Source organism: Triticum dicoccoides, chromosome 7B (assembly GCF_002162155.2).
Source record: "Triticum dicoccoides isolate Atlit2015 ecotype Zavitan chromosome 7B, WEW_v2.0, whole genome shotgun sequence".
Lineage (NCBI taxonomy): Eukaryota > Viridiplantae > Streptophyta > Magnoliopsida > Poales > Poaceae > Triticum > Triticum dicoccoides.
The window spans coordinates 711,789,720-711,812,126 of NC_041393.1; the positions used below are offsets into that span (position 1 = coordinate 711,789,720).

At 46.9% G+C, this 22,407-nt stretch overlaps 2 protein-coding genes across 2 annotated transcripts; both read left to right on the forward strand.

Moving 5' to 3' along the window:
- Positions 1-14,222: 14,222 nt before the first annotated feature.
- Positions 14,223-15,158, forward strand: LOC119339483 (receptor kinase-like protein Xa21). Its single transcript, XM_037611525.1, has one exon. It carries the CDS (start codon positions 14,223-14,225, stop codon positions 15,135-15,137), a length of 915 nt encoding a protein of 304 aa, XP_037467422.1. The 3' UTR covers positions 15,138-15,158.
- Positions 15,159-15,269: 111 nt separating this feature from the next.
- On the forward strand, positions 15,270-17,732 carry LOC119340738 (receptor kinase-like protein Xa21). Its single transcript, XM_037612660.1, has 2 exons — positions 15,270-17,168; positions 17,276-17,732. The coding sequence occupies exons 1-2, from the start codon at positions 15,290-15,292 to the stop codon at positions 17,647-17,649; spliced, it is 2,253 nt and encodes a 750-aa protein (XP_037468557.1). The 5' UTR covers positions 15,270-15,289; the 3' UTR covers positions 17,650-17,732.
- Positions 17,733-22,407: the final 4,675 nt, after the last annotated feature.

The window sequence follows — 22,407 nt, forward strand, 5'->3', positions numbered from 1 at the left end:
GACCCAGCTTGCCCGGAGAGACCAGTGTTTGAATCAACTTGAACCAGTGCAACTAGGTAGATTCATTCGCTTGCAGCATGTCTGGTTCGTCCTCCTCCGTCGGCGCAGAGGTGATTCCGCCGTTGATCCCTTGCCCTGAGTGCGGCGGCCGGGTTTACATCCGGATTGCTCGTGGCAGAGACAATGTTGGCCACGGTTTCTTAAAGTGCGTGAATAAAGCTATAAGATTCTGTCCAAGCTGCTTTTTAAATCACGTTGGGTTTCTTGTCTTTTCCTTTTTGATGTGTGATTTATTATCCACTTTTTGATACATGAGATCCAGAGAGGAGTACCTTGCTGAGCCGAGCTTCCATTTGGTTACGCCACAGCAGTCAGCGCGTGCCCGCACCCAGCCAGGAACTTAGGCCCTGTTTGGTTCCAATAAGTCACCTGACTTATAAGTCAGGTGACTTAAAACCAATGACTTATAAGTCACGCATGTTTGGTTGTTACCTGACTTATAAGTCACGTCTGTTTGGTTGTTACCTGACTTATAAGTTACCTGACCACACCTTAAAATAATGCAGGTGTAAAATAGATCAATAATTCATGTATAAAAGCAGTAATTCATGTTGTATACCCAAACAGCAGAATAGATCAATAAGATTATCTGTAGCTATCTCATATGAGTAGTATGAAAGGCAACATAAACTTGATAATTGGTATGCACAGATCCATAACATTCCAAGAGCACAATATCTTGAACGACAGTATATCAAAAAAAATATGAGTGCATTGGGTAATATAAAAAAAATGAGTGCATTGGGTAATATCAAAAAAATGAGTGCATGCATTCAGATCCATAACATTCCAAGGCCTTTTGCCACTGTAATAACCACACCTCATTTTACAAATCCATTTCAAATATGCATACATATATCCATACAAGTCATCAGTAACAAATACAAATTACATTGTTCGGCACTATAACAAATACCAATTACCGCCTACTATGCAGTCCTTCCGCTATCCAATTACGAAAAACGTTCATGTTATGATTATCATGCGAGTTTTGCCCCTGCGATTCAGTTGCACGGTGAGGGAGTCCTGGACTAGGGGGTGTCCGGATAGCCGAACTATCATCATCGGCCGGACTCCAAGACTATGAAGATACAAGATTGAAGACTTCGTCCCGTGTCCGGATGGGACTTTCCTTGGCGTGGAAGGCAAGCTTGGCGATACGGATATGTAGATCTCCTACCATTGTAACCGACTCTGTGTAACCCTAGCCCTCTCCGGTGTCTACATAAACCGGATGGCTTTAGTCCGTAGGACAAACAACAATCATACCATAGGCTAGCTTCTAGGGTTTAGCCTCCTTGATCTCGTGGTAGATCTACTCTTGTAACACACATCATCAATATTAATCAAGCAGGACGTAGGGTTTTACCTCCATCAAGAGGGCCCGAACCTGGGTAAAACATCGTGTCCCTTGTCTCCTGTTACCATCCGCCTAGACGCACAGTTCGGGACCCCCTATCCGAGATCCGCCGGTTTTGACACCGACATCGGTGCTTTCATTGAGAGTTCCTCTGTGTCGTCACCGATAGGCTCGATGGCTTCTTCGATCATCATCAACGACGCAGTCCAGGGTGAGACCTTCCTCCCTGGACAGATCTTCGTATTCGGCGGCTTTGCACTGCGGGCCAATTCGCTTGGCCATCTGGAGCAGATCGAAACCTACGCCCCTGGACGTCAGGTCAGATTTGGAAGTTTGAACTTCACGGCTCACATCCGCGGGGACTTGATCTTCGATGGATTAGAGCCATAGCCAAGCGCGCCGCACTGCCACGACGGGCATGATCTAGCTCTGCAGCCGGACAGTACCCTGGAGGCCGCACTCGAGCCCGCTCCGATTTTCAATTCGGAGCCGGCTGCGCAGATCGAGGACGGATGGCAAGACACCGCCTCGGGGGCTGCAACCTCTACGGCGATAGAGCCGAACACTAATCTTGTCCCTCATGAAGCCCGTGACTCCGAGGTGCCGGACTCCGAACCTCCCGCGCCCCCTCCAATCGAATCTAATGGGGCGCCGGTCATGGAGTTCACCGCAGCGGACATATTTCAACACTCACCTTTCGGCGACATCTTGAGTTCGCTAAAGTGTCTCTTGTTATCAGGAGAGCCCTGGCCGGACTGCGGCCAGGACTATTGGGATGCGAACGACGAAGAAATTCAAAGCCCACCCACCACCCACTTAGTAGCCACTGTTGACGATCTAACCGACATGCTAGACTACGACTCAGAAGACATCGACGGTATGGACGACGATGCCGGAGACGACCAAGAACCAGCGCCTACCGGGCACTGGAAAGCCACCCCAACTCACGATGTATACATGGTGGATACACCAAAAGGAAGCAATAATGAGGAAAAACGGGACATGGCAAAGGACAACTCCCCCAGCAAACAACTAAAACGGCGACGCAAGCACCGCCCGAAGTACCGCCTCGATAAAAACGGCACCCATACAGACCCGACCCTAGAGCAGGGCGAAGCAGTGGACGGCGAACATGCCACCAAGCAATCATCCGAAAACGGTGAACTGGACAAGCAACCCATCCCCGACGATAACAAGAGCCTAGACGATCTCATGCCGAACACATCACCAGAGCATAAGAACCTTCATAAAAGGCTCGTCGCTACTGCAAGAAGTTTGAAGAAGCAAAAGCGGAAGCTCAAAACAGCAGAGGACGCACTCAGAATGAGATGGAGCAAAGTACTCAATACCGCAGATAAATATGACGCTAGTCGCCAAGCAAAGAGTTACCCGAAGCGCAAGCTGTTGCCCGAATTCGACAAGGAGGCCTTAAAGCCCCAGCAGTCAAAAAAGAAAGAGGCCGTCTGGCCGGATAGACGACCAGATGACAGGCTAAGAGCAGCAAGGGGCTCCGCATACAAGTCGGCACACGATCAGCATAAAGATCCTCGGAAAAAGGATGACCCGGTCAGGTCTATCTATGGGCCAAAAAAGAAGACTCCAGGAAGCAACACAACCCGCCGAGCGTTTGAAGATAACGGCACACCTAAATACAGGGGCGCCGCACACCCACTATGTTTCACCGATGAGGTACTGGATCATGAATTTCCAGCGGGATTCAAACCCGTAAACATAGAGGCATATGATGGAACAACAGACCCCGAAGTCTGGATTGAGGATTATATCCTACACATACATATGGCCAGAGGAGACGATCTCCATGCCATAAAATACCTACCCCTCAAGCTCAAAGGGCCAGCTCGGCATTGGCTCAAAAGCCTCCAAGAAAATACCATTGGAAGTTGGGAAGAGCTCGAGGATGCGTTTCGAGCAAATTTTCAAGGGGCTTATGTCCGCCCTCCGGATGCAGACGATCTAAGTCACATAACTCAACAGCCCGGAGAGTCAGCATGCAAATTCTGGAACAGGTTCCTCACCAAAAAGAACCAAATAGTTGACTGTCCGGACGCCGAAGCCTTAGCAGCCTTTAAGCACAACGTCCGAGACGAATGGCTCGCCAGACACCTCGGCCAGGAAAAACCAAGAACAATGGCCGCACTAACAAGCCTCATGACCCGCTTTTGCGCGAGGGAAGACAGCTGACTGGCTAGATGTAGCACCAGCGACCCGAGTACATCCTAAGTCAGGGATGGAAATGGGAAATCACGACGCAGAAAAGATCTGCGCCGGAATAAGGAAGATGGCCCAAATAGCACGGCGGTCAACGCCGGATTCAAAAGCTCTCGGCCGAATACTAAAACACTGCCCCTCAAGGACAACAGCGACGAGCTATCCAACCTAAACAAAATTCTGGATAGGCTATGTCAAATACATAGTACCTTCGGGAAGCCTGCAAACCATACCCACAGAGATTGTTGGGTCTTCAAACAGTCCGGCCGACTTAACGCCGAACGCAAGGGACTCGACACACCAAGCGAAGACGACGACGAACCCCACAAGCAGCACGTCGGAAAACAGAAGACTTTCCCACTAGAAGTCAAAACAGTGAACTCACTTCATGTGATAACATGAAAACACAGTACGGCACCTGCCATACCAGGACACCATCCGCATGATGGGGATAGACCCTACCAAAATTCGCCATAGCAGCACTTCCTTCGAAGTAGTGACGCCAGGCCTTTAAGCCAATTGAACAGGCTCTGTACCATCAGAGGTTGTGTCCGGTTCATCCGACAACCTCCGTCGCGAAAAGCTCACTCTCCATATCGCCTCATTTCACAGTGGCTTTCAAGCACTATTGGGACGCGAAGCTTTCGCCCGCTTTAACGCAATAACACATTACGCGTCTTTTACGCTTAAAATGCCCGGTCCACGCGGCATAATCCCATTAAAGAGTAACTCCGAGTGTTCCTCGACCACGGAGAACGTGAGGCCGCCTTGACAGCCACACACTAATCCGACCTTGCAGGTCAAAGCCCCTAAAAACGGTCATTCAGACCTCGGACACGGTTAGGCGAGTCCGGCGTAAATAAACAAGGGGCTTCCCAGCCGCATACCCCTTTACAAGGGGCTGCGCGTATAAACGATGAGAGCCAATAAAGCTCAACTTTATTCATCTTCCAAATTATACTTTATTTTCAATACATCCTTTGCACGATATTTCTTCCAAACTAAGTCCTTCTCTTTTACAGATGAAGCACATGCTACACCCGTCCAGGATACAGCACAACGGAGACACAGGTGCAGACGTGCAGTAGGGACCCGTTGCAAGGATTCTTTTCAGATTAAGACCCTGTGTAAACCTTTCTTACTGTCTCTTGTTGATACACATCCCCCGATTTTCTACCATAACCGAGGAGGAGGCTGGCGTTTTGGCATCGGCCGCGTCAGAAGTTCCCGCCTGTACCTGGACACTAGGGGCTTAGGGCATTGTTTTGCCTGGTATCATAAAGACCGAACACCTCAGGGAGTGTTCGGCGTCTCGAGTTAGGCCTTATATGCATCAGCTCCGAATCATGTATTTGGTCAAATGTTGGGTTTGCCCGGCTCCTGTGTTTTGCTGCCTTACGTTCCGCTCCATCGGCTAACGCGGCACCAGGAGAACTACTGCGATTCGGCCGGGCGAGCACCTCAATAGAGAAAGCCGAAAACTGACTGTCATGATATAGCGTGAGACTGGTCAACCACTCGATTGACTATTGGAATGTTTAGAATTCCTCCGCTTTAACGAAGGACCGCTTCCCGGTCAGGCACATACGCGCCCCGAGCTCGGAGAGCGCGGTGCCTCTAGGGGCTATATAGTAGCCCCACCATCGAGCTCCTATGGCTAAGTGAAAGTGATAAAGATTATAGTCTGGTTGCCTAGTTTGCTATGCTATCACCTCCTTCAAAGGACCAAGACATTGGATTAAGTGTGAAAAAGCGCTTTTCTTTTTTGCAAACACCCCCGCACCATGTGCGTGGGGGCTGAAGCCAAAGACTGCAACTTTCAGGTTATTCATACATATATGGCCGCACAGGAGATAGTTCAATACTTGAACGCACAAGTATAAAAAGCTATTGCATTATAAACATGATCTCACAAATCATACACGTCATTTGAACATGACATCTTTCGAGCACTGCGACTCTATTAAACGAGCGCCCTGCTGGACTTCCTCAAAGTAGTGCTCGGTGGGTAATCGGCTCTTGTCCGAACCCCGGGATGCAACAGCGGTGGCATCCATGTCCGCCCAGTATGTCTTCACACAGGCGAGAGCCATCCGTGCACCTTCTATGCATGCCGACCGCTTCATCGCCTTGATATGCGGCACCGCCCTAAGGAATTGCTGCAACAAGCCAAAATAACTCTTCGGCTTGGGCCTTTCCGGCCACAGATGAGCGACCACATCCGTCATGGCAAGTCCGGACAATCTATTCAGCTCAGCCCACTCAGCCAGCCGATCAGTCAACGGAAGTGGACGCTCCGGACTATGGAATTGAGACCAGTAAAGCTCTTCCATTCCGTGATCCTTCTGGCTTCGGAAGTGCACGACTGTGTCCGCCGCACTCACCGCCAAATCCAGATAAGGATCCTCCGCACCACACAACTGGCCCAGCTGATCATACTTCGGATCCATGAACTTCCTACGCAGAAGAAAGGGCTTTCCAGCCGCAATGTCTCCGGCTTGACGCAGTTCCTCCTTCATAGCCCGCATCTCACTCCGGGCATCCTTGACTTCGTCGGTGGCCTTCTTCAGGCCCTCTTGCTCCACTCGGCGTTCTCCTTCAAGAACCTCACAACAGTCGGTAGCATCTTTTAATTTCAAGGCCATTCCGGCCAACTCTTCCCTGCTTTGGCAGTGAGCAGCCTTTTCGGCTTTTAGCTCTTCTACTGCCTTCAAGGCAGCCGCATCACTTATCCTGGCTTGCTCCTTGGCTCGAGCAAGCTCTGCTCGAAGATCTTCCACAGCAGCGGCGCCATCTGCATCAAGCATACAAATTGTAAGGAACGGGCACCAGCTCCCTTACTAGGCAACCGCGGAGCAACCACCTACCTTGCGACTCGTTAAGTCGTTTATTGACTAGCGCGATGTCCGCATCCGCAACATCGAGTTGCCTCTTCAGTTCAGCAACTCCATCAGTCCGGATGGCCACCGAACGTTCCGCCACTTGCATAGGAAAGGCGACATTCTATAACTGAGATTATGATCCTTGGCACGCTATCGCTTTCGACAGCATACCAAGTCTCAGGGGCTACTATCTATACAGGGCGCACTTCATGTGCAAAACTGTCAAAAGGTATGTCACTTTTTGCGTACCTCAAACCCCGTCAGCAAGCTTCTGACGGCCTCATACAACCCGCTCTCAGCGGATGAGATCCTTTCAATCACCGTACTCATTAATGTGCGGTGATCTTCTGAGATAGACGCCCTCTTGAGCAAATCCTGCAGCTCCACCGACCGTACTCCAATGGGTGCCGGACTCTCCGGCCCCGCCAGACTCGGGGAGACCCTCCGTGACGACACCTTAGGATCGTCCGCCCCGCCCGACGGGGCGGCAAATGGAGGCGTCTCGCTCTCCATCATCTCCAGACGAAGGTCCCCCGAAGATGAGCTCTGCTGAGATGGGCTGAGATCCGAACTACAAGGTGAAAACTTCGGTTACCTTTGGGAATAATATAGGGGCGTTCCCTATTACTAAATTTCCCCTTTTTTTACTTACGGCTCGCTGGAGGGCTGATTCCTATGGGGAGACTGTGCGGCCGGGGCTCTCCCCGGCGCAGGACCTTCCGGCGCAGATTTCCTTCCCCACTTTGAGGCCTTGGCCTCCGGGTCTTTGGAAGCGGTCCTCTTCCCCCCCTGGAAGGAGGGATTCTCCATTCCCCCCTTATTGAAGGCCTCCCTGGCAGAGGTGGTAGTTTCCCTGTGCCCCCCTTCGCCCTCCTCCGAAGGCGCAACCTCCAACATTTTGACTAACACGGGATCCGGCATGGTCTCAGGGAGGGGGGCCGGACACCGTATCAGTTTTGCTTGCGATATCCACTCCTGTCCAAGGGATAGCTGGTTAAAAGGCAAACCCATGATAAATAAATGGACAATATGTCCGGACACAGGGCTACTTACTTGAGTATCCGGGCGATTGCAGCTTAGGCCGGCGTCCTCGGTCAAGTCCGGACGCATCTCTTGTGATCCGAAGAACAGTTTGTACATCTCCGCGGGTGTCAAACCCATGAAGTGTTGGAGAGCTCGTGGCCCCTCCGGATTAAATTCCCACAGGCGGAGGGGCCGACGTTTGCAGGGCAGAAGGCGCCGGATCAGCATAACCTGTGCCACTATAACCAGATTAATCTCCCTTTCTTGGAGGCCTCGAATCCGGTCATGTAGCAGGGGTACGTCTTTCGACGGCCCCCAGTTAAGCCCCTTGTTGACCCATGACGTCAGCCGTTATGGAGGGCCCAAGCGGAAGACGGGCGGCGGCTTCTGCCTGCTGCCCCTTGGAGCGATGATATAGAACCACTCATGTTGCCACGAGCCGAGCTCCTCCTGAAAAGAACCCTAGGGCCATGGAGCATCGGCCCTCTTGCTTATAACCGCCCCGCCGCACTCTGCCTGACGCCCCTCAATCATCTTCGGCTCCACGTTGAAGGTTTTGAGCCACAAGCCGAAGTGAGGGGTAGTGCGGAGGAAGGCTTCACAGACGACAATGAATGATGAGATGTGGAGGATGGACTCCGGAGCCAAGTCATGGAATTCCAGCCCATAGTAAAACATGAGCCCCCTCACGAAGGTATCCATCGGGAAGCCTAAACCCCGACGGAGGTGAGACACGAACACGACGCTCTCACCGGGCTCGGGAGTAGGAATAACTTGCCCTCGGGCAGGCAACCTATGCGAAATCTCGTAGGTCAAGTACCTGGCGTCTCTCAGCTTTAGCACCTCTTCCGTGACGGAAGAGGGCATCCACCGGCCTCGTAGGTCGGAGCCGGACATTATCGAAGGTCGAAGGTACCCGAATCTGAGCCCTGGGTGTTGGAACTCAAGAGCGAGGGGCGGATTCGATTGAGGATTGAAGAAAAAGAACAGGCCTTGGGTCTCATTATAAAGAGGAAGGATACAAAGAGTCGTCCCCGTGACCGTTTGGAACCCGCCTTCGATGGAGGGGGCGTGGCAACGGGCGCGGTTGTGTTACCCACGTCCGTATTTATGAGAATCCCGGAATAAGGGGAACACGATCTCTGCCTCAACCAGACGTGCCAAGGAAACCGCTTCGCTAAACGCGCTGAGGTGGTACAATAAAAACAATTCGAGTAAAGGCTTGGTAGTGGTGTGACATCACGCCACGAAATACGTCAGCAGATTGAACTTGTGTAAATATTATTCTCTCTACGGTGGTATGTGGAAATTATTTTGCAGAGCCGGACACTATCCTGGTGTTCACAATCTTCTATAAATTATTCGGAGGAGGAACCCGCCTTGCAATGCCGAAGACAATATGCGCGCCGGACTCGTCGTCATTGAAGCCTGGTTCAGGGGCTACTGAGGGAGTCCTGGACTAGGGGGTGTCCGGATAGCCGAACTATCATCATCGGCCGGACTCCAAGACTATGAAGATACAAGATTGAAGACTTCGTCCCATGTCCAGATGGGACTTTCCTTGGCATGGAAGGCAAGCTTGGCGATACGGATATGTAGATCTCCTACCATTGTAACCGACTCTGTGTAACCCTAGCCCTCTCCGGTGTCTATATAAACCGTATGGCTTTAGTCCGTAGGACAAACAACAATCATACCATAGGCTAGCTTCTAGGGTTTAGCCTCCTTGATCTCGTGGTAGATCTACTCTTGTAACACACATCATCAATATTAATCAAGCAGGACGTAGGGTTTTACCTCCATCAAGAGGGCCCGAACCTGGGTAAAACATCGTGTCCCTTGTCTCCTGTTACCATCCGCCTAGACACACAGTTCGGGACCCCCTACCCGAGATCCGCCAGTTTTGACACCGACACACGGCTTCGTCGTTGGCGTCGGCGTCGTAGGCAACTAGGCTCATCCACCATTGGAATGAACTCCTCATCATCATCACACTCTCCAAAATATCTATCCTCCAATTTACTCTCTCTAATGAAATTGTGTAAAGCCATGCATGGTGAAATAATTTTACTTTGCTTTGGTGGTGGATAAGAGGGCATGTGCAACAAAATCCTAAACTTGTTCTTCAGTACTCCAAAGCATCGCTCTATTGCATTGCGAATTTGGGAATGTCTATTATTAAATGTTTGTTTTTTACCTCTTGGCGGTTCACCTTGATTGTACTCTTGAAAATGGTACTTCGTTCCTTTGTACGGTGCAAGATAACCAGGTTGGTTAGAGAATCCCGAGTCCACCATGTAAAACTTCCCTACAATGTTAAACTGTTAGAAAAGCATCAATCATCGGGCTGATCAAAGAAATGTGTACTGCAATCTAAATGTACCTCGGGGAGGATGTGGGAAGTGGCTGCCAAATTTGTCAAGTGCTGCCTTGAACACCCTCATGTCATGAACCGACCCAGGCCACCCAGTAACGATGAAGGTGAATCTCAAGTCAAAATCACATATTGCTAGCACATTCTGAGTAGTAGTTGATTTTCGGTTCATGTGTGTGATGAGGTCTGTCTTTGGCACAACCACCTCTATATGTGTTCCATCAATGGCTCCAATGCAATTGTCGAAGAACGGAGCAAACATTGGATTTTGGACTCTTGGATGAGGTGTCCTAAACTGTGGATCTAGTGGGCGAATTATGTCTCCTGCCAACTTAACCAAACATTCCAAGACTCTATCAAACTTCCTATGAAGTGTCTCCATTGATCGAACAAAACGATTTTCAGTCTGCCGTATAGATTGGGGAGCACCAACCTTCCATAAGAACATGGCTAAAGATTCCACAAATGTCATCTTCGTAGTAGACTTCAATCTCTGCTGCTGCAGCTTCTTGCTCCTCCTCTTCTTCGTCCTCCTCCGCCCACTGATCCATGGTGGCAGCCATCCATTGCTACAAAAAAGGGTAGAGGATCAATTTAGTACCAACAAGTAACATAATATGATGGATCATATGCTCACAATTATTACTCCGGTCAACAGAAATATAACACATGACCAATCAAAGTTTAAATTGCAGTTCACATAACACAACATAACATGATTCAAGTTCACATAACACGACATAACATGATTCAAGTTCACATAACACGACATAACATGATTCAAGTTCACATAACACGACATAACATGATTACTACTAGCATCACACTGCTACAGTTTACTTCTTGGTCACAATTCCTCTCTGCTGGCAGTGCATTTGGATCCACGCAAGCCTTGCTTCAATAGTCTGCATAGCTCTGAAAAAGGCCCTCTTGTTAGCATCCATGAACAACTCCGAAGCCACCCACATTTCCACGGATGCTTCAGCTACCCCACACTCTTTAGCAAGAGCTACACACTGATCCATCTCTTCTTGAATTGCTTGGCGTTTTTGCACCATGATCTGTGCTTGTGCATTTACAATTTCCCTGGACCGAGCCTCCTCCCTCTTGGCATAATTGTCCTCCTTTTTCTTCCCTTCCTCCCTGTCAATCTTGATTTCATTCACCAGCCCCCTAAGAGCTTTAACCATAGGACTCTTGGTTCTCTTAGAAGGGCTCTCTCCTGTTGTTGCAATGCTGGTGACCCTCTTGCTGCTACTACTAGCCCTCTTGTTGGCACTGCCCATGGGACTGCATGTGTCACCTTCTCCAGTGAGATCGTAAAGATCTGCTGCAACACCATTGTGCGGCTGGTTGTCTTCCTCATCAAATCCTGGACAAAATGCAGATGCTCCATCCACTGTCACATTATCGAAGATCTGCATCAAATCATCTACATAGGGGGGCACTCGATCCTTGAATACTCGGTAGCACTTGGTTCTCCCCTTGGTATTAGCTTGCCACCATGACTCGCTTGCCAGGATTTCACCATTTGGACCTCGGCCTAGTCCGCTGGACTTCACCTGCACCTCTTTCCAGAAAGTTGCCAGGACCTTTGCTTGGGTATACCTATTCTTCATAGCCTTCACATTATATTTCTGTCCACAAGATCTATGAAAATCTCTGCATATGTTCTTCCACCCAACAGGAGCCATTTGATTGTTCGGGCGGTTCCCATTACTAATCTCACGAATGACTAATTTTAGAAAGAGTTCTAGCCTTTGTTCATTCCATTTAGCAGTATCAAAGCCACGCTGTCATGCATTGCAAATTGATTACAAAACGATACTATGTGATACATTGCAATTGTGAAACACATGAGCACTACAAATATTACCTCATCAGAGTCGTCTCCCTCCTCGTCGGAGTTCTGAAGCATGTTGGAGCTGGTCCAATGGAAGCCTTCCTCGTCGTCGTCCAGGTCAATGTGGCCTTCAGTTTGAGCGCTTGCGGCATTGGTCAGGGACCTGCCGCGCTTGACACCACCACCACCGCGACCAGCCCCTGGCCTCGCTGGACGAGGAGGCATGCCGGCGCTGGATGAGGTTCCTCGGCCACCTGCGCCTCGGCCCGCACCTTGACCGCGTCCAGTCGTGGCCACCACATGCTTGCCGCTGCGTCGACGGGGAGGGGCCTCCTGGGACTGCATCACATGTTGGTACTCCGCCAGGCCAGGAAACGCCGCCGCCTCGGAGTTCAGGTCCAGTCCCCCCGGCGCGGGCGGATCGACGAAAGTCGGGGCCTGTGGTGCACTGGGAGCACCCACGCGCGGAGGAAGGCCGGCAACCGCCGCGCTCAGAGCACCCAGGCCTCCAGTCGCCGCGCCCAGGGCACCCACGCGCGGAGAGAAGCCTCCAGCCGCCGGAGCACTAAACGGAGCAGCACGCGCACGAATCGGTGGGGAGTAGTTGCCGACCTGGGAGCCGTCACCAAAGAAGTCGTCCTCCTCGTCGGCGCCTTGGGAATCTTCGAAAAGGTTGAGCTGCAACCTCGAGTTCCTACCGGCCATGGTGGAGACCGGGCGGCGAGCGGAGGAGGCGAGCGGATCCGGGCGGCGCCGTACTGGATCTCGAAGGCGGCGTGCTGGATCGGAAGGATTGCGGCGGGGCCGAGCTCGCGATGGAGGGCGGCGGCGGCGAGGGTTTGGGTGCGCGGTGGAATCGAGCTCGGGATGGGTCACGGGTGGAATCGATGGACCTGAAGGAGAAAAGGTGGTGGGTCCCACATAAAAAAGGTGACTTATAAGTTTTAAGTTGGGGTGGAGCAACTTATGACTTATAAGTTGGGGTGACTTATAAGTTGGGGCTGTTTGGGAAAATAAGTCACTTTTTTCACTTTTGAACTTATAAGTTTGTGACTTATTTGGAACCAAATAGGGCCTTATCTGAACCGCCCAGGTCGTGCAGATGAATCAAACAATCAGTCAGATTCGCGCAAACGAGCTGATGCAATTTTGGGCCACAGTGTACCAGCTGATGCAATTGTGTTCCAAGGGTCAAGCTCAAGCAGGATCAGCTGTCGCCTCGCTGCGTCTACTTGTTATTTTAGCTGTAGCCAAATTGTTCGTCGGAGTGTTATTGCTAGTTCCCTTGATGACAGAGTCAGGGATGGATTAGAGTGTGTTTCCAGTTGGACCACGCCCTGTTTAGGTGTGTGCTTGTCTTACTTTCTCTTTCTTTTTTTGAGATATAAGCTTGTCTTATTTTGCTTGTCAGACTTATCATTCATATGACATGAGACCCACTGTAATCGTTGCAATCGGTCATTTGCTTAGTAATAAATTTATTTCCAGCAGTCATTTATTTTGTTTGTTAACCCTTGGATTTGAATAATATGCCCTCACGCGGCATGACGGTCGGCTGCAATAAATCTGCAGATCCCGGGACGCGGCTAATCTGCACCCGAACTCATATGCTCCCGCATGAACAGTAAAATCGAAAAAAAATCAAAAAAAATTCAAAAAATTTTAAATTTGTTTTGAGTGAAACATTGACAAAAGTTCTAAGTGCCTGCAAAAATTCGTCATGAAATCACATTCCTAGAAGGCGTGGCAAAAAAAACAAAAAAAGTACTTTGAAAAAGCTACTTCCAAACGCATTTTGAAGCACTGAATTTGTTTTTTTTGCCACGCCTTCTAGGGATGTGATTTCATGACGAATTTTTGCAGGCACTTAGAACTTTTGTCAATGTTTGTCTCAAAAAAAATTTAGAATTTTTTGAATTTTTTTCGATTTTTTTTCGGTTTTACTGTTTATGCGGGAGCATATGAGCTCGGGTGCAGAATGGACTTTTCGCAGATCCCGCTCCATTAGTTCAGAATCTGTGGCAAGACGCCTCACATTGTCAAAGAAAAATGACGGAGTTACAACGCCAGTACGCCACCTTTTGACTTGTGGGCCACAGCCCATATAAAGAATTGATAAATGAAAGCTACACCTTTACAGAAACGTCCAGACGCACAGATCACGACATGAATCACTGGCCCAGATAACGGGATCACTGATGCTCGCGCTCACATCAGCACTTTCGGAAAGAGGAAGGCTATGCAGTGCTTCCATGCATGGTTGGTCAATAATGTCATGCTTGTCGACTTATAGTGCGTGTTGACTGACTCCAAAGTGGCAAAGTTGTACACCACCTGTTAGCCGCCGGGTGTGTTGACCGACTCCAAGTCCAAAGTCGTCGGCAGCAAATCCATATATACGATCGAGCAGCTCGGCCGGCCACACGCACTCGGCATCGCATAGCTCGATCAATGGCCCCTGCACAATCTCAATCTGCCGCCCGCTTTTCCATCGGAGGACTAGCAGTAGCAGTAGCAGCACTAGTGGTGCTATCGGCCTCCCCAAGCCTGGCCAACGGCGATACTGATACGGATCTCGCCTCGCTGCTGGCTTTCAAAGCACAGCTCTCCGACCCTCCTGGTGTCCTTGCTACCAACTGGACCGTCGCCGATGGCGGCGGGTCCTCATTCTGTGGCTGGGTAGGCGTCACGTGCAGCCGCCGCCGGCAGCGGGTCACCGCCTTGTCGTTGCCGGACGTTTCCCTCCTTGGAAACCTTGCTCCTCACGTCGGTAATCTTTCCTTCCTTTCTTTTCTCAACCTCACCAACACCGGTCTCACAGGCTCTATCCCGGCTAATCTTGGTAGGTTACGGAGGCTTAGGTATCTGCTTCTTAGTAATAATGCCTTGTCCAATGGTATCCCTCCCGCCCTCGGCAATCTCACCAGCCTCCAGTTTCTCGAATTAGGTCGCAACATGCTCTCCAGTCAGATCCCTCCTGACTTGTTTTTGCGTATGCCTAATCTTGCACAAATTTCTTTGAAAGGAAATCATTTTAGTGGCCGAATACCACCCCAAATGTTCAATAACACGCCTGTCTTGAAATACATCCACTTCGGAAACAACAGTCTATCGGGTCCTATACCTGATGGTATTTCATCCCTATCCATGCTGGAATTGCTCAACTTGCAGTTCAATCACCTCTCAGGCCCTGTCCCGCAAGCCATATACAACATGTCCAACCTGCATGTCTTGCTACTCCCGTACAACAACCTAACCGGTCCAATTCCAGACAACCGAAGTTTCAGCCTACCAATGTTGCAACAAATTTCCCTTGGCGTGAACAAATTCTCTGGACCATTTCCATCTGGGCTTGTAACAAGCTAGTACCTAGAAGTAATTTCTCTAGACAAGAATTATTTTGTGGATGTTTTTCCGTCATGGTTGGATAAACTGCCACACCTGTCGATACTTATTTGGGCGGTAATAACCTTCTTGGCTCGATCCCAGCTGCTCTCACCAATCTCACTAGTCTCACCATGCTAGACCTCCCTTCCTGCAACTTGAAAGGAGAGATTCCACCAGAAATTGGTCTGCTCCATCAACTTTCTCATCTGGGACTTGCAAGCAATCAATTGGCAGGTTCAATCCCAGCTTCCCTTGGCAATTTATCCAAATTGTATTCCCTAGATTTGAAAAGAAATCTATTGTCCGGTTTAGTACCAGCAGCACTAGGGAACATTCCAACCTTGACTAGGCTTGTTCTGATTGGAAACAATTTAGAGGGGAACCTAGACTACTTCTTGTCGTCCCTCTCCAATTGCAGACAACTTCAGTACCTTGTCATATGGGGTAATTTTTTCACTGGCGCCATCCCTGACCATGTGGGGAACCTCTCTACACGACTCATCTTATTTGATGCGGCTAACAACAAGATAACAGGCAGACTTCCATCAACAATGTCAAACTTAACCAATCTTCAATGGCTAGATCTTTCTACCAACCTACTCACCGATGAAATCCCAGAATCTTTCACTATGATGGAAAATCTTGTGTATCTTGATCTCGCTCGAAATAACATTTTAGGCCCTATTCCAACACAACTCGGTAAGCTTGGCACAATACAACGATTGTTTCTACAAAGAAATAGACTCATAGGCTCCATACCAATCAGCTTTGGTAATCTTAGTAGCATAGAAACCATCAACTTGTCCAATAACCAACTAAATTCCACTATACCTGCAAGTTTATTCCATCTTGATAAGCTTATTCAATTGAATCTTTCTTACAATTCTTTTGTTGGTGCTTTACCAGCTGATGTTACTGGGCTAACACAAATCTATCTAATCGACATTTCTTCCAACTTCTTGATTGGAAGTATCCCAGAATCATTTGGGAAACTTGTGATGCTTATTTACCTAAATTTATCACACAACTCGTTCGAGGGCTCAATTCCACACAAACTTGGAACACTAAGTAGCTTAGCATCATTAGACATCTCCTCCAACAATCTATCAGGTACCATTCCCATGTTCTTTGCCAATTTCACCGAATTGACTACCTTAAACCTCTCCTTCAATAGGCTAGAAGGCCAGATACCAAAGAACGGGATTTTCTCAAATATCACATTGCAATCATTGATCGGGAATGCTGGGCTATGTGGGGCTCCACGCCTTGGTTTTTTGCCATGTCATGAGAAATCTCACTCAACCAACAAACACTTGCTAAAATTTCTACTCCCAGTTGCCATGGTAGCCTTTGGAACTATTGCTATTTGCATATACATATGGATCAAAAACAAACTTATGAAGAAGGGAGAGGTCAATGCTTCTGTTGATACAACTGAAGCCATAGGCCATCAGATAGTTTCCTATCATGAGCTGATCCGTTCAACTAATAATTTCAGTGATGATAACATGTTGGGCTCTGGAAGCTTCGGAAAAGTCTTTAAGGGCCAATTGAGTAGTGGTTCGGAGGTTGCCATAAAAGTTATTCACATGCATCTTGAGAAGGCCAAGAGAAGCTTTGATGCCGAGTGTCGTGTCCTTCGCATGGCGCGACACCGCAACCTGATAAAGATAATCAACACCTGTTCTAACCTTGAGTTCAGAGCACTTGTTCTTCAGTACATGCCCAATGGCAACTTAGAGACACTCCTACACCGGTCTCATGATATAGTTCAACTGGGTTTCCTTGAGAGACTGGGTATCATGCTCGACGTGTCAATGGCAATGGAGTATCTGCATCACGAGCACCATGAGGTGATCCTTCATCGTGACTTGAAACCTAGCAATGTGTTGTTCGACGAGGACATGACAACGCATGTGGCAGATTTTGGCATTGCAAAGTTACTTCTAGTTGATGAGAACTCTGTGGTATGTGAAAGCATGCCTGGAACAATTGGATACATGGCACTAGGTACTTAATAAACTTCTTGTCATCTTACTCACTAAACTTCGCTAATATAAATATGGCTCTACTAAAAATGCTTTATGAACTATACTTTTTCTGTATTTCTTGTGCAGAGTACGGTTCTCTTGGAAAAGCATCACGGAAAAGTGACGTGTTCAGCTACGGAGTTATGCTCCTTGAAGTTTTTACAGGGAGGAGACCCACAGATACAATGTTCAATGGGGAGCTAAGCCTTAGGCAATGGGTTCAGCAGGCATATCCCGCGGAGCTTGTCCAGGTCGTGGATGGGCAGCTACTGCAAGGCTCCTCTCCTTCTACGTGCAGCATACATTATGACTTTCTCGTGCAAGTATTCGAGCTTGGTTTGTTATGCTCCAGCGACTTGCCTCGTGAAAGAATGGCATTCAAGGATGTGGTAGTGCAGTTGATGAAGATCAAAGCCGAATATGTCAAACGGATAACAATGACTTCTACTATGGCACAATGATTGTTCACCCTCTATGTCTACCTAATAGCAAGCCTTGCAGGCCCATACCACACCTGTGCTAGATGTGAAGTCGGGGGCGTAGATGGGCAGGCCCCTGTGTGTTTATTGGATTCGAAATAATTGCCCATGGGGCACATGTATTTTGTATGTAATTATCGTAATTTACATGACATTTTATTATTAATGTGATTATGTATCTAATATGGACTTCAGCTGGAAATTGAACTACTTATTGACTTATCTCTACTACTATTAAACAAGCAAACATAGTCATCGTTAAGTGCACCTAACCTAAGTACACATAACAACATGGAGTAATTATAACCTCATGATCAAAATCACTTAATTTGGTCAAACAGTTAAGATTATACACCCCTGAGCCAAAACTGCTTTTAGCAATTTGTTGCGAATGAAAACTCTTCCGTACCGAACATTCCACGCGCCTCCCGTCCACTCCAGTACATCGTTTTGCTAATCCAAGGAAAAGCAAAACCAGATCGAACAGATACCAGAATGCAGACGAGCGATGTGGTCAACACGGGGCGGCGGCGACGGCTTGATGCGGGGAACGGTGATGGCCAAGGTGTAGGGTCCGGTGGGGTTGCTGTGGATCTGGCGCATGGTAGCCGGAGCAGGTCGACGACGGGCGGCTCCGGCGAGTCGGAAGGACTACGGCGGCGGCTGAGTTCCTCCATGGCATGCTGCAGTTCCAGGGAGAGAGAGCTTGGCACCCAAGGCACGCTCCCAAGCCTCTCTCGTGATAGGCTTTTGCCACGCTTTATAGATAAAGCACTGTCCATACAACAAGCATCTCTCGACCGAGAAATGACGGCTGGGCCACAAGAGAAACATGCCTAAGCAATCATAAAAGAAATCGGAAAAAAGCCACCTAATGGCAGCCACTAAGCGGCACTAAGATGACGAAAGCCGATGAGGTGTAGCCAGGAGCGCATCCAGCATGAGGTCTAGGTGGTCTCGGTCACGCTGCCTCGATAGCGGGTGCCAGTGCTGCATAAAAGCAAATAATTTGAAGGAGTCAGATGCCTTCCGCGGGAAGACTTTCTCAATCATCATTTTATTACGAGTTGTCTATAGTGTCCACGACATCGCCGCAAAAATGAGCCAAAAAAGGCGGGGATGTTGCGGCGGCTGCGTAGCCTTATATTGGTGGAAGTCACTAGTGGAGAGTCGATCATTAGTCTCAGTTCGTAAGGGCCTTTAGTCCCGGTTCACCAACCGGGACTAATAAGTCGGGACTAAAGGCCCCCACCCTTTAGTCCTGGTTGGAACGTGCAAAAAGGCCCGTGCGTTGCAACGGAAAAAAAATACAACACGCTATTAATTTACAAAAAATGGTATATAATATGAGAATTTGTAGTTACGGCCCAAACAAAGATGATCTTAACCTATAAAAACACACTTTAAGTTTCTACAGGTGTTCTATTTCAACACGGCTTGCATATAGATTAGTCCGTACAAAGAAACGGACAAGTGATCATGCATTTATTCATGTCATATTCGGAATGGGGCATTGTTACGGATGAGTAAAGAAAAACCACAAAACTAAACGATGACACATTAGCACACTACAGAGACATGTGTGCATTAATGGCAGTTTTCAGTTTAAGAATCACTAACTTAGGGTAACTCTTGATCACTTTTTCACATGCATATTTTTTAGATACATGAAGAGTATTTAAAAAAGTTGTTAAAAAGATACATGAATTTTTAATATATAAAGAGATTTTTTTTGTCTGGAAAAGAACATTTTGTATGGTCTCCTATGGACACAGGTACTTGCGCCCCTATTTTTAAACTTATCTTTTTTTTGTCATGCATGCCTCCTTTTTACTTTTTTTTTCATGCATGTCCTCTGGTTTTGCTTCTTATATATAGGAGAATAGCGCAACATATCATCTTTATCGGGTCTCCTCTGCATTTTCTCTTTTATTTCTTTTACGACGGACATCCCATCTTTATTGGGTCCTTCTTTTAATTTTTGTCATGTATGTCCTTATTTATTGGGTATCTCTAGCAAATTTATCTTCAATTTTATGTCCAATCCTGATTTTGCTAAGGTGTTCATCCTCAATCTGAATCAGTACTGGTATAAAAAAAGAAGGATAATGCATTGTTGATTAACATTGCAGCCTAAATAGTATTTTTAAAATTGTTAACCAGTAAAACAACATCGTATTTAGATTCTACATATTTTTCTAACCAATTCCATATATAACATGTTAAATTTGGAGTTACGGTTTAGAAAATATGAATGTTTTAAAAAACATTTGATATGTACTGCGGGTTTCAGGTCAGAAATATTATGCGGTCTTCTACAAAATAGCAAAACAGACTAAGAGTACCTACTAATAAAGCAAAGTGCGTTTCACCATTTTTTCATCTTTTCACCATAGAAAAGAATTTCTTTTCTATCTGAGGTGGTACTAATTTCTTATGCGTTTGTCTGCTAGAAGAAAATGATTTTCCAGAATTTCGTATGTGCGCCGCGTGCTGTGGCCCAGAGAAATTTTTCTGTCCATACAGATAGGAAATTTCTATTTTCCGCACAAGGCGACAAGTAGTCAGAGTTTCGCACATGACAACCAATAATGGCCTGGCCCATTCTTTGTTTTCTGTGTTCTACTTCTATTTTTATTCTTCTTCCCCTATCTCCTTTCTCCTTTCAAGTATATTTTTCTTACAGAATTTAGTTCATAAATTTAAAATTCTCAAGAAACGTCCAGAATTTCAGAAAAGAAATCAAATTTTGCAAAATGTTCAGAATTCCAATTTGTTTTGCTATTTTGAAAATATTGGGAACTTGAAAGAAGTTTCCAAGTTTTTTTAAAAAAAATAAATTGTTTGAGATTTCTAAAAATAAAATGGCATTTTAAAAATGCTCCAAATTTGAAAAATATTCTTTGTTTAGTGAAATTTTCAAAATTCAAAATAATGTTTGCGCATAAAAGGTAATCATTTTCAAAAAATATTATGAATTTTCAACACATGTTCCGGTTTTAAAAAAAGTTCATAAATTCAAATAATGTCCATGTTTTTATAAAAAAAATGGTGTTCTAAAAAATGTTTGGGAATTTTAAATGATATTCCTGTTTCAAATCTTGTTCCCGTTTTTCGTAAAGTGTACATAATTTTCAAAAACCTTTTCAGGATTTAAAAAATTGTCCATGTTTCCTGCAATATTCAAAAACGCCATACCTTAAAATCTTCTCGATTGAAAGAAAAGGTAGATTGAATAATTCATGAGCCTTCTCTGCGTATGATGACGTAACAGAACTCATAAATGCCTTCATTTAATGAATGGAAAGATAGCGGATTGATTACTTCGCACCCGGCGAAATCGAGAAGCGAAATGTTCCCTTTTCACATGCACACATGGTTTTGCTTGTACATATAATTCTCACTAACTTTAAATGCATATTATTTTTTCTCCTGTTGCAACGCATGTGCATATGTGCTAGTAGAATAATAAAATTAAAAGGATGGAAAGAAGAAGAAAAAACATCAATTGTTTTTTTAGAACTTAACATAAAAAGAATGAGGGGTACTAAACATCAAAATACTATTTTTTGAGACCAACACATCAAAATACCGAAATCACTAGTTGAGGAGCACTCGTTGCAAAGATCACTCAAATCTCCCCAGGTTGCGACAAGTGACGCGCTGCATGTGCGCCACTTGTCGCAACCCGTGAGTTTTCCCTTTTTTCGTAGACCCGTTTATTCAGAATGTTTTATCTCTTAAATCGTGCGTCCAAATTTCGAACGGTTTTCATCGTTGGATTCCACGCGTCGAGATCTTTAATATTATATCCCATGTTGATAGATTTTGACAAACTTTTTTTCACGAAAAAACCAGATGAAAAATCAAACCAGGAGCACGGTTTTTTTTCCTTACCGAAAGAGGCACGTCCGTGCCTCTCATGAAATCACAACCATGCCACTCACGAAAGCAAAACCGTGACTCTCGCACAAGGAAAAAAAAGAAAACGTTTTTTCCGTTTCCGAGGAGGCACGACCGTGACTCTCGCGAAAGCACAACCATGCCTCTCGCGGAATCAAAACCATGACTCTCGCGTAAATAAAAAATAAAAAACGTATTTTTTTCCGTTTACGAGAGGCATGGCTGTGACTCTCGCGAAAGCACAACCGTGCCTCTCGCGGAAGCAAAACCGTGACTCTCGCAAAAGAAAAAAAAACAAAAGCACTTTTTTTTGCGTTTTCAAAAGGAACGGCCGTGACTCTCACAGAAGCAAAACCGTGCCTCTCGCAGAAGCAAAACCCTGACTCTCGCGAAAGGAAGAAAAAAATGTGTTTTTTCTATTTCCGAGAGGCACGGCCGTGGCTCTCGCGAAAACAAAACCGTGCCTCTTGCGGAAGCAATACCGTGACTCTCGCGAAAGAAAAAAAAACACGTTTTTTCATGCAAAAAAATAAATTTTTTTATCGAAAAGCTAAGGAAGACCGGTGAAAAAACAAAACGTCGAAAAAACCTGAAAAAACCCATTTAAAAAGACGAAAATGCGTGTGAAAAAATAAAAAAAAATCCGGAGAGAGCGCACAGAGCGCGACACGTGACGAATGGCTGAAAGCGCCGCTGATCGTTACGAGACTGCCAAAGGAGCGCTCGTTAACTAGTTGCTCTCTCGAAAGAAGAAAGTATAGTTTTCCCCCTCAAATCTCTATAATTGGTTCAAATTCCCCCTCAAGTCCAAAACCGGTTTAATCACCCCCTCAAATC

Coding starts and splice junctions, on each gene's coding strand:
- LOC119339483 (XM_037611525.1), top strand. CDS start 14,223: ATGGCCCCTGCACAATCTCAATCTGCCGCCCGCTTTTCCATCGGAGGA.
- LOC119340738 (XM_037612660.1), top strand. CDS start 15,290: ATGCTAGACCTCCCTTCCTGCAACTTGAAAGGAGAGATTCCACCAGAA. Junction 17,169..17,275: donor AATTGGATACATGGCACTAG/GTACTTAATAAA, acceptor TTTCTTGTGCAG/AGTACGGTTCTCTTGGAAAA.